The sequence below is a fragment of the Cornus florida genome, unplaced genomic scaffold (assembly GCF_030987335.1).
Source record: "Cornus florida cultivar Cherokee Brave unplaced genomic scaffold, ASM3098733v1 CherokeeBrave_3.0.0_Hap2_Chr05, whole genome shotgun sequence".
Taxonomy (NCBI): domain Eukaryota; kingdom Viridiplantae; phylum Streptophyta; class Magnoliopsida; order Cornales; family Cornaceae; genus Cornus; species Cornus florida.
The window spans coordinates 65,245,279-65,258,282 of NW_026775575.1; the positions used below are offsets into that span (position 1 = coordinate 65,245,279).

The following is a 13,004-nucleotide window of genomic DNA, read 5'->3' on the forward strand; positions in this document are numbered from 1 at the left end:
TAGTGATGGCCATGCATGGTTTTTATTTGATACAATTGTTAATTAGTTTAATGGATTATGCTTAGTACTCTTGATGAGTTGCACTACCCCATTAGGTTAATTGTAGTTAGGTAAACAATTCATGCTTGAATTTGATAGTTCATACTTTTTATTAAAAATTATATTATCCTCTTGATTGATGTGTGCTTGTAACCACATTTTGATTACAACAAAGTTTTTCCCCATTAATTAAAAATATATGGTTTAATGCATGAGCTTAGTGGCAATTCCTATACCTTAAGACTCACTTCCTATCACTTAAACCTTATTTATTTTAGTTTTATTTCCATTGCATGTTTCATTTAATTGAACATTAGATTAATAAACCAAACAAACTTCCTTTCAATCTCACATTCACTAAGTCAAATTAGACTCCAATCATGTGTTTAATTTGTGTGGACGATCCCTTCTCACTATACTCACGTATACGTGTTAAGTGGCTTTTATAAATGTAAAAGTTGATATCCATTTGACATATCAAATATAACACATTTTTGTGGCACACACCAAAACCACATCAAGTTTTTGGCACCGTTGCCGGAGACCAGGATGGGTGATCTTCTGGGAAGTACCAGGATGGGTGACCTCTTGAGAAGTCTCTAGTTTAGGGGAGGCAAAAGCAGACAATATTGTGTCGGGTAGGATGATGGCTATTACAAATGGTATCAGAGTCGGAGGCCAACCGAAAGTGTGGCCAAAGAGGACGTTGGGCTTCCAAGGGGGGTATAGTGATTGTGACGACCTCTCTAAGCAGGTTTGATGTGGGTGGGTGCGAGACACTAGACAAGCTTTCACACTGGCAGGGGGTGTCATGATTACGCATTGCTTGGGGAAGGTGAAGTGCTATATGTAGGTTCTTCACTCTTCTATGATACAACGCGTTTTAAAGCCGTAATGGATGTGAACCTACTAGAATTGCGTCTAGATAGGATCAGAGTTAAAGCTGTAATGGCCGTAAACCTATCAAAATTGTGTCTAGGTCGATAGAGTCAGAGTTGTTACTTATGGACACTTTTTTTAGATGGAGTGAGTTTACAACAAAATTTGTTCCATATAACAAGGATCGTTTCAAGAACTGAATTCCTTATGGAGTGTAGAAAGAGAAGCACAATATATTTACTAGTAAATATTTAACTCTTTATTATATGATTAGGATGCGTCATAAAAAATTAATACAAAACGAAAGTAGTTAAAAAGACACTTGCAACAAAAATGTTCTTCCGTGGACAAGATGTTAAGATTGCGTGAGCTGGAGAGAGGAGAGCACATGTCCAGTAGCAAAGAAGGGATAATTAATTAACAAGCATGGAGCATTCATACTGAGGCACAGACAGGTTAATTGATAATCTAGGAGAATTGGGGTAAGGAAATGTGAATGTCCATTTTATAAGATCTCATCCAATATTACACACACACACACACACACACACACACACACACATATATATATATATATATATATATATATATATATAATATAATTATTATTATTCGGTAAACCATAAAGTATCATCATTAAGTTTGTATTCTTCTATGAAATCCCGACGTGCAATATGTGACGTATGTAGCAGAAAACTAAGTCAACCTTGCATGACGAGTAATAAATAAAGTTAATGTATTACAAAACTAAGTCAACCTTAACCTGCAATTCTTAAGTCAAGGAAACAAATTAGTGTAAATTATTGAATCAGAAAAACCACGTGGAACGGTATTTTTGTGCTAATAAAATGTATTTAAAAAATAAAAATGCAAATTCAACAACTTTTTTTGGAGCTAGCTTTACAAAACTAACAATTTTAATTAAATATTTACAACATTTGACAAAAGACCAAAACTAACACATTTAACTGCTCACTTCTCTTAATGGACCAAAATATATCTCAGCCCTTATCCATTCCATTCAATTACTCAATTGTCCTTCATGTAGAAACTTATCAAAATGTACTACCTTGTATAGTTAATTATATCTATATCTATATCTGTAATTAAAAGTAAAAAATATTTTAAATCATTTACTTATTTATTTAATTTAATAAAAGAGAATTTAATTAAAGAAGAAAATACTAATAATAATAATATAGTGCAATTTGGGGCATTTTGGTAAGGTTGTAGGTACAGTGTAATTGGGATTTGCTTTGATAACAAGGGTTCAATAGCTTGTCTTCTGGGCTATGAATAAAGGACAAAGGAGCATTTAAATGTGTTAGTTTTGTAATTAATTCTAGTATTTTTTAGAAATATTTTGTAAAAGTTGCTAGTTTTGTAATATTGGCTGGGAAAGTTGTTGAACTTGCAAAAAACAAAGAAAAGAAAACATCCCATGCAAGCAATAAGTTTTGTTTCTTCATAGATGAGAAGTTACAGCTTGCATTCTCATATCTCAATCATAATATAATTAAGTATATATAATATTATATTTGTTGCATATTAATCATTGACCTAAAAATGGCTATATAAGGAGTTTGAGAGTCAAAGATGAGCTGTAGAAGCATTGCAGAGCTCTCATTGAAGAAGGTAAAGAAGGCGAGTTTTTAGGGTTTCTGCAAGTAATGGATATTGAACAAGGAAGGCAGCATCAACACGAAGGGTATGCAGATCGCATAGTACCTCCGGGGCATGTATTGAAACTCATCCAATTTTTTAATATATTCTTTGCCAATAAAAGTAAATCACTCACTCCTAACTATTTTGTTCACTCATGCATTGTGTCTAGTTGTTTTTTCTTTTCTTGCTGGCCATTTTAAGTTTCTTTCTTTATTTATTTACTGGTCATCTAAATTTTATTTATATATTTTCTAGGAAACAAAGGCAAGAATTTAGTTCCAAAAAATGCATGTTTATCTCTCTTATATATAGTACTATGGATGTATCATTATTGCTACAATAGCCTTGGCATCTGTATGTTAATTTATTAAAATAATTAGTGATTGTTATTCTTACAAATAGCTCTTGAGACAACTCGTTCAAAATCTTGAAAATTGAACTTTGAATTTAGTGAAATATTAATAATGATTTGAATACAATAATTTAGAGTCTGATGCATGAGTTTTACACAAACTCATACACACCTTCATTTGTGTATATATAGCTGTATATATACTTTTTCAGGTAAGGTAAGCTCTATTACAGATAAACTAATTAAATATATACAATAAGGTCCTGACATGCAGTGATGTGTATATGACTCTCAATGAGAATGAAACTGAAAATGAAGCAACAAGGTAACCAATAATGTATAGCCAGATTTATCCAAATAATAATAATAATAATGTCTTTTAGTTTATTTCAGATAAAATCACAAAATTTAACGATGAACTTTGAAATGAATGTATTTGGAGAATTAATTAATCTGCCATTCACTTAACAAGGTGCTAAGAAATTATTTTCTTATGCTGCTTATGATTAATTAACTTTTTTTTTTGGGTAACTCTTATTCAATTATTTTTTCAGTGCTTATAACTACTTTATAGTGCAACAAGTAAAATATTTGTAACTCAAAAATATTCTTCTCATATATACTTGTTTTCTTTGGTCTTCTTTTTCTTTGATATGCTTATTCAGAAAATGATCATAAGCAGCATACCAACAAAAATGACTATGCAGAAAAACCTGCTGTAAATGAAAATCTTCCAACATCTGATATTGCAGAAAAAGATGAGAATACGGTGCTTAAGAAAGGTAATACATTGTTGGTAGTCCTTTAATCTGCTTCACTCATTTTGAGGATACAATTAAACTCGTAGTATTCACTTTTATTGAATTATTTTTTTAGTGCTTCGAACTACTTTATTCTGCAATAATTTAAATATGTTTAACTCAAAAACTTTATTCTCTTGCTTATTTTCTTTGGTCTTCTTTGTGTCTGATATGTTTATTCAGAAAATGATGATAAGCAGCATACCAATCAAAATGAGTTTGCAACACAAATTTCTCAACAAAAACCTGTTGCAAATGAAAATCTTCCCACGTCTGATATTGCAGATAAAGAGGAGTATACGGTGCTTGAGCAAGGTAATATATTGTTGGTAGTTCTTTATTCTCCTTAACTCATTTTGAGGACTCCAACTGGAAGTATTTATATTTTTGAATTATTTTTTTAGTGCTTATAAATATTTTATTCCGAAACAATTTACATATTTCTAACTCAAAAAATTTCTTCTTGGTTTTTTTTGTACTTGATATGCTTAATCAGAAAATTATCAAAAGCAGCATAACAACAAAAATGACTTTGTGACCCAAATTTCTCCACAAAACCCAGCAGCTATTGAAAATCTTCCCACGTCTGATATTGCAGATAAAGAGGAGAAAACGGTGCTTGAGAAAGGTAATACATTATTTTGTGGTGGTTTTGTAGAGTCTGATTACGATCCAGTTCTAATTGATTGTGCAGAACAACTCCAACATATTTGTACTCCTATATTCTACTTAACTCATTTTTAGGACTCTAATTCCGTGTATTCACTTTTATTGAATTATTTTTTTAGCTCTTGTATAACTATTTTATTGGGCAACAATTTACACATTTCTAACTCAAAAAATTTCTTCTCATTCTTATATTCTTTGATTTTTTTTGTGCTTGATATGCTTATTCAGAAAATGATCACAAGCATCATATCAACAAAAATGACTTTGCGACACAAATTTCTCAACAAAAACCTGATGAAAATGAAAATATTCCCATTTATGATATTGCAGATAAAGAGGAGAATACGGTGCTTGAGAAAGGTAATACATTGTTGGTATTCCTATATTCTACTTAACTCAGTTTCAAGATTCTAACTCAAAGTATTCACTTTTATTAAATTATATTTTTAGTGCTTATTATATATAACTACTTTATTATGCAACAAATTACATATTTCTTCTGATGCTTATTTGCTTTGGTCTTCTTTGTGTTTAATATGCTTATTCAGAAAATGATCCTAAGCGTCATATCAACAAAAATGACTTTACGACACAAACTTCTCATCAAGAACCTGCTCCCATTGAAAATCTTCCCTTGTCTAATATTGCAGGCAAACAAGAGCACGTCGTGCATGAGCAAGGTAATACATTGTCTGCAGTGCTACATTCTACTAAACTCATTCTCAAGACTCTAGCTCATATTATGCATTGTTATTGTCTTATTTTTCTAGTGCTTTTAACTACTTTATTCTACAAGAAGTTGCATATTTTTATCTGAAAAAAATTATTCTCATGCTTATTCTCTTTGTTCTGTTTGTGCTTCATATGCTTAGATCATAAGCAGCGTGCCAAAAAAAATGACATTGCGACAAAAATTTCTCAACAAAATCCTCCTGCCATTGAAAATCTTCCCACGTCTGATATTATAGAGAACGAGCAGAATATCCTTCTTGGGAAAGGTAATACATTGTTGATAGTCCTATATTCTATTTAACCCATTTGCTGGACTCTAACTCGAAGTATTCACTTTTACTGAATTGTTTTTTTAGTGCTTATAATTATGTTATTTTACAAGAAGTTACATATTTGTAACTCAAAAAAATTTATTCTCAAGCTTCTTTTCTTTGGTCTTTTTTGTGTTTGATCTGCTTATTCAGAAAATGATCATGAGCAGCATACCAACAAAAATGACTTTGCGACACTAATTTCTCAACAAAAACCTGCTGCAAATGAAAATCTTCCCATGTCTGATATTGCAGACAAAGAGGAGAATACGGTGCTTGAGCAAGGTAATACATTTTTGGTAGTACAATATTCTACTTTACTCATTTTCAAGACTCTAACTCGAAGTATTCACTTTTATTAAATTATTATTATTATTTTTTTGTGTGTTTATTGTAATATTTTTATTTTTATTTTTTCAGTAATTCTTATAACTACTTTATTCTGAAACTAGTTACATATTTTTAACTAAAAAAAAAAAAATCTTCTAATGCTTATTTTCTTTGGTCTTCTTTTTGTTTGATATGCTTATTCAGAAAATGATCATAAGCAGCATATTAAAAAAAATTACTTTGCACTACAAATGTCTCAACAAAAACCTGCTGCAAATGAAAATATTCTCCCGTCTGATATTGAAGATAAAGAGGAGAATACCATGCTTGAGCAAGGTAATGCATTGTCTGCAGTCCTGTTTTTTACTTAACTCATTTTTTGAGTTCTAACTTAAGAGTATCAACTATTATTGTAATATTTATCTTGTACTTGTAACTACTTTTTCTACTACAAATTACATATTTGTAACTCAAAGAATTTCTTCTCATGCTTAATTTATTTTGTCTTCTTTGTGTTTCATATGTTTATTCAGAAAATGACATTGGGACACAAATTTCTCAACAAAACCGTGCTACAAAAATTGCAGATAAAGAGGAGAATACGGTTCTTGAGAAAGGTAATACATTGTTGGTATTCTTATATTGTACTTGACTCGTTTTCAGGACTTAACTCGTAGTATTCACTTTTATTGAATTATTTTTTTAGCGCTTATTCTGCAACAAGTTACATATTTGTAACTCAAAATATTTCTTCTCATGCTTATTTTCTTTGGTCTTCTTTGTGTTATATGCTTATTCAGAAATTGATCATAAGCAGCATACCAACAAAAATGACTTTGCGACACAAATTTCTCAACAGAAGCCTGCTGCAAAAGAAAATCTTCCCACATCTGATATTGCTGACAAGGAGGAATATTCAGTGCTTGAACAAGGTAATACATTGTTGGTATTCTTATATTCTACATACAAATTTTCAGGACTCTAATTCGAAGTATTCACTTTATTGAATTATTTTTGTGTGTGTTTATAACTACTTTATTTTTATTTTTATTTTTTGGTAATTCTTACAACTACTTTATTTTGCAACAAGTTACATATTTCTAACTCAAAAAATTTCTTGTCATGCTTATATTATTTGGTCTTCTTTGTGTTTGATATGCTTATTCAGATAGTGATCATGAGCAGCATATCAACAAAAATGACAAGACACAAATTTCTCAGCAAATAGCTGCTGCAAATGAAATTCTTCCACCGTCTGATGTAGTAGATAAAGAGATGAATACCATGCTTGAGCAAGGTAATACATTGTCTCCAGTCCTATATCCTACTTAATTCATTTTCAGGACTCTTACTCGAAGTGTCCATTATTATTGTATTATTTTTCGAGTGCTCGTAACCACTTTATTCTACAACAAGTTACATATTTGTAACTCAAAATTTTTTTTCTCGTTTACTTTGTGCTTGATACACTTAATCAGAAAATGATCATTAGCAGCATTCGAACAAAAATAACCTTGCGGCACCATATTGATCTCATATGTCCGAATGAGTTTTTCTTTCAGGGGACAAATTTCAAGTAATCGTTATTTGGAGAAGCATTCCAAAAAAGGGATTTCTTTAGATAAAATGAAATTCCCCCTTGAAATATATACTTATATATTTTTTTCAATGATCTTCTGCTTATTATCGTTATCTGTAACATTAGCAAGAAATTTTTTTAGGAAGTTGTGATACATTGAATAGAAAATTGGAACTCATGCAGATGAAAACCCCGTGGAAGGGGCTGCACTTCCCACAAAATTAGAGAGTGAAATTGAAGATATAAAGAATGTAGAAATCAAAAAGCAAGGTAAGTAAACTATAATCTCTCTGCAAATCCTGCTAACCGTGTCTAATTGTGCTATTCTCTTCGGAGTCCCAATTAGTCTTATATCTGACAATAGGGTATTCCTGGATTTTCCATGTACATCATATATCACAACACAGTCCAATATGAAATTTAGTCCTTTCCCTGACTCAAGATTAATTTCCTTGGTTTATCATGCCAATTGATTGAAGTTCCAAAGTTCTGCAAAGATTATCGTTTAGATTAACAATTTGCATATTTTTCTTACTACAAACATTTGGTATATAGACTAATGGATCATGCATATATGGCTGTCTAAACTTATATTTGAGATATGAGACAGTTGTTCCAAAACATAATAATGCATGCAGGAGCTGACGCAACAATGCTTGAAGCAGGGCAAGTCAAACCAGGAGTGTTTCGGAGCACACAATTTACTGCAAGTAAAAGAAACGGCTCTAAAATACAATATCCTAAAAAGCATTGTCTATGGCGGTTTAGTGGGATCAATTGGAAGCCTAAGTGCTGTGTCATCTGCTGCTGCAGCCACCAAATATAGGAAAGGTCATTATATAACAATTGGATTAAGTTTTTCATAGGTACTAAGTTTCATATAGTATCAGCCAGGGACAGACAAATTTTTTTTTAATTTTTTTTTTATTTTTTTATATACTTAAAATTTTTGTTGAAATCTTAAATCTACAGCCTCACTGTATTTTTGATACAGTATTATATATAATTGCCCCACTGAAGTTTTAGGTTATAAAACGAGTAATCAACTTCCTTTATATTGAGCGCATCATGCCCATGCCTGTTTACATTCGACATTTACATTCAGCATGACACGCTGTTTATTATGTTTAGAATATTATATTAATGCCAATCTTTTTTTTGGTGTCATGTGCATGGAATATATTTGAAGTAACTCAAATCCGAAATAGTTTTTAGCTAAAGCTTTTTACCATTCCACCAAACAGTGACCCTGAAACAATGGTAGACCTTTGGGAAAATTATCTGCCAGTTTATGGACCTGCACATTAATATACCAGAAATCTTGTCTATTTCAAACCTTAGGAGAGTGTGCATAGTCTTAGAATTTACCTGGATGATAGTATTACTTTATCTTCTCTGATCAATGTGAAAATACATTTCGAGATTCGTCTAGAAGTAAGCTTAATATCACTACGAGGATACTTGCACATTTTCTCGCACAACTATATACTTTTGAGAAAAATGTACTGTTTTACAACTATTGCTTTTATTTCATTTTGGAAAATAAACTACATTTTGCTAAAAGATATTTTGTTTTGAGTTGTTGCAGGGAACATTGTAGCTTTGGGATTGGCATTTCTGATTGGTGGACTTCTGATCATTGTTCATAATGTGAGTAGGATTCATGTTGTCTCTCTCTGCCGACAAATACAGACAGTTCACATTAGTGGCTGTTGGCTCCCAGTAGTGAGTTTAGGTTTCGTATAAGGTTGCATTCTATATATATATATATATATATATATAAATGCATGGTTTTGATGTTGTTGATTAAAGGGGGCTAACACTCTGGTTGTGGATTGAGAATCCCAAGTCATTATATATATATATATATATATATATATATATTATTTTTTTTGCATCTTCGACTCATCTGTTACCTTACAGCTTATGGAACTCAAATATGATGGTCCTATAGGCACCTCAAATGAAAGAAATGTAGAAGCAGATCAGTACAAAGAACTACTGGGCGAGCAAGAAAATTTCTTACTCCATTCAACAATTGCTGTGTTATCTTTCTTAGTTTTCGGCTTAATCCCTCCTGTAACATATGGCTTGTCATTTTGGAGGAGTGACAATAGGGACCTAAAGCTCGTAGCAGTTACAGCGGCTTCTCTTCTGTGCATTGCTATACTAGCATTTGGAAAGGCTCGCATGCGACGGCCTCCCAAGTTCTACAGGCATTTCAAGTCTCTACTGTACTATGTCAGTAATGGCATTTTGTCCTTTATAGGTTGTATATATGTTTTTTTTCACTTAATTTGTTCTTCCTTGGTCTTGTAAGTTTGGAGGTAATGTATTGATGTCAGGGCATCAAATGTTTGGTCGTAATAGTTATTTGGAATAATGTTCTAATTCTTCAAGTTGGAGATAGTGTATTGAAGACTTTTTGTTTTTGTTTTTTACAAGAAAGCAAAGCCCAAACAGGCAAAGTAAAACAGGCCGAAAGCCTTACTAGCCCAGCCCAAAAACCCAATCAAACTGTTGCTGCAAACTGCAAATTGAAAAGCAGTTGAAGCAACAGAAACAGGGCAAAACACAGACCCTTCAACAGAGGGAAATCAAAACAAGGATCCATTTGTGGGGAGGGAACCTTTCAAATCAAAAACAGAACTAGGAAGACTCCAAGCAGCCACTGTAGACCTGGCTTCTCTGGTTTTGGAGAATTTGATCGACATAAGTTTTTCCTACGGTCTTTTGTGAATTTTTTAGGAGTTCAATCGGGGCACTCTTATAATTATCAAAATTTGTGTATAGAAATTAAATACAAATAACAGAAAATTCAGTAACAAGGGAGGAGCCTTTTCTAAATTTTTATTGAACATGGGTCATTATTAAATTTTGAAAATTTTGTTGGGCAAATGAGTAAAATATTGAGGGATTTTTCTTAGTTAAATATTGAGGGATTTTTCTTACTTTTGCAAGTTTTTATTAAGGTCTTTTATGAATATTTTAACATTTTAGTGGAGAAACTTTTAGAATTATCAGAAGTTATGTATAAAAAATGCAAATAAAAAAATTTGTAGTGCGGGGCAATTGCCCTCCCAGTGCCTATATTCATTTAGTTGGACAGATTGAAAAATGGACGGAAAGGAAAAGGGGAAGGATGAGTGATGCAATCTCAGGGATTAGTTTCTTGGGCTGTATAGCAACTATAAATTATTGATATTGTATAATGTTAATAATATACCATATTAATTTTCCTTGTTTTTAAAAGTAATGCTATGGAAGTTTGATTTGAAGGCTCGAACCTCTCGAACTTGGAAAAAAAATTAAGAAAAAGCTTCCGACAATGTTGCTTGATATTTTTTTCCTATTTACCTATTCAATCGCTCCAACTTCAGATTTATTCCTTAATCCGTAAAGAAATATTGCTAGTAGAAAACGAATACTCTGTGAATGTTTTGTGCCTTTTGTAGCACGATCGGATAATCCTTCCTTCAAATATGAATTTAAGAAAGTAAAACGAAAATCATACTTCTTTGAACGAAATCAACCAAACCTTTAATTGGCATGAACTTTGATCTGAATGAGAACCAACAACCTGATATCACTTGTGTGAAATAGTGTGTGCTCTCAAAACGGAAAATTACATAGAAAAATTAAAGATGATTTTGTGTAAAACACTAAAAAAGGCTCATTCTAATTGCTGAATTTTCATTTCAAAAGCCGTGTCAAATCATGAGAGAAAAAGTGTTATATAAACATTAGAGTCTTAACAGTCATGGTCGTACATGAACTTCCCTAACAAGTCTAGATCAAAAAGGAAGGAAAGAAGATTCAATAAATATAGTTTCCACTTTTAACCCAGTAAAGCGTGACGGGTCGAACTTAGTGCCACCTGTTGGACTTTAACAGTTACAAATCTAAATTTTCAAAATTTGGTTCATTGAATATTGATCAAGTGCGACAGGTGGAAGATAAGTTGGACCAGTTGCACACTGCAGTTTTCACTTTTAAGTTCAAAAACTTAAAAAAAATAAAATAAAATAAAATACAACCTAATTCGACTTAATCATAAGTGCAATGTGTATCCTCACTCATATTCTTGCTCTAAATAATTTTCTAATTGAATTGAAGAATTCTTATCATTGTAGTTTCGCTGACCCAAGGGAAAGTGATAAATTTGTTCATAAAGAACGATTTACTTTGAAGCCACAAAGTACGGTTTTTGAATCCACAAAACAAAAGATAAATCCAGAAAAATCTGATAATTGTATTGATAAATATGTGATTTTGATCTCTGCATTATACATATATTTATAACCAAAAAAAAAAAACTAATTCATAAGAAAACTAAGTGCAACACGAATTCTTATAAAATAAGGAAACCTAGTCTTTAATACTCGAAAATAAGCAAAGTTTCTCTAAAAATTGCGAAAAAAATTAGAGAAAGAAACCAAATCAAATAAAACTACTAAATATAAAATATGATCCGAGTTCGTTTAGATAACGAACAAAAATTCCGAATGGGTCAAAAACGAATACTTCGAGATTAGCCCATAAAATCTGTCAACATACCCGTTTGGGGCCATAAAGGCTTTGGCAATCAATTCTACATCATCGGCCTCTGAAATCAAGACTCAAAGTAAAACAAAAATTACAACTCGATTAGATACATTTTCACACCAAAATTAGCCAACTACGACATTTATATCTCACAATCTCTCCCTTGGACAATCGTGACAAAACCCCTAGACAACATATAATCTAATTCAAATAGGAAAAGTAAATGTAAAAAAGTAAATTAGTAAATTACATTGATTGTCAAAAATAAAAAGAAAAAGAAAATGGAAGAAAACTTTGTTACGGTAGCAGCAGAGCATGTCATGAATGATTTAACCCATATATTTGCACATTGTTAGGTTTGTGGCTTAAAATTTGTGCGCAGAAAATTAGTTTCCTTTTTCGTTTTGGAAGCTGCGAGAAATAGTTTCCTGATTGGTTTTGGAATCTAGAAAACTTGGGGGAAAAGGCTAAAGATTTGGAAAAGAAGTTATACCTGCTATTTTAGAGTTGAAGATGGATATGGTAACTCCTTGTAGGTAAGTTGATCCTTGTCCAACAAGAAATTGGATTTAAGGAATACTTGTGTAACAAGGAATTGAGTTTTGAAGACTCTATAAATAAAGATGGGTATGAGGGGTTTAGAGAGGGAGAGAGAAAAGATGTAAGGGGTTTAAGGGTGAGTGTTGTGAGGAGAGGGGAGAGTATATGTAGTTCTCGAGTGTATACATGTAGCCTCGAAAGAGATGATGAGTAAGTGAGTGGAGGTTTTAACATGTGGTTGTATATTCTCTTCCTTAATTCATAATAGTGAAATCTCTCTCTCTCATGGACGTAATCCTAGAGTTGGGTGAACCATGTAAAATATTGTGTTGTGCGTGGATGTGTATGATTGTTATTTCCATATATGCTTGTGTTGATGTGATGTGATGATGTTTCTGCTGTGTGTGATGAAGGAGGGATTTAACTCTCAATAACAGCCGACCATTGAGTGGGTTGGAGGGAGTTAATTATCCCCAACAACTGGTATCAGAGCCGATGGTGGGTCAGAGCCTGTGATTGGTCCTGAAGATTAGTAGAAAAAGATTGCTGCGAAGTTTGTCAGA

General features: G+C 32.1%; 1 protein-coding gene across 1 annotated transcript; it reads left to right on the forward strand.

Annotated features, from left to right (window-relative positions):
• The first annotated feature begins 933 nt into the window (after positions 1 to 933).
• LOC132309379 (uncharacterized) lies at positions 934 to 9,774 on the forward strand. Its single transcript, XM_059807696.1, has 15 exons — positions 934 to 1,018; positions 3,601 to 3,717; positions 3,919 to 4,050; positions 4,232 to 4,363; positions 4,633 to 4,764; positions 4,953 to 5,084; positions 5,277 to 5,402; positions 5,601 to 5,732; positions 5,982 to 6,113; positions 6,311 to 6,394; positions 6,578 to 6,709; positions 6,946 to 7,074; positions 7,540 to 7,626; positions 8,945 to 9,006; positions 9,311 to 9,774. Exons 1-15 carry the CDS (start codon positions 934 to 936, stop codon positions 9,332 to 9,334), a joined length of 1,638 nt encoding a protein of 545 aa, XP_059663679.1. The 3' UTR covers positions 9,335 to 9,774.
• The last annotated feature ends 3,230 nt before the right edge of the window (positions 9,775 to 13,004 follow it).

Excerpts from the sequence above, each read along its gene's own strand:
- LOC132309379 (XM_059807696.1), top strand. The coding sequence starts at position 934 with ATGGATGTGAACCTACTAGAATTGCGTCTAGATAGGATCAGAGTTAAA. Across the intron at positions 4,364-4,632 it reads GAAAACGGTGCTTGAGAAAG|AAAATGATCACAAGCATCAT; the intron begins GTAATACATTAT and ends ATGCTTATTCAG. Across the intron at positions 9,007-9,310 it reads TTCTGATCATTGTTCATAAT|GCACCTCAAATGAAAGAAAT; the intron begins GTGAGTAGGATT and ends ATGGTCCTATAG.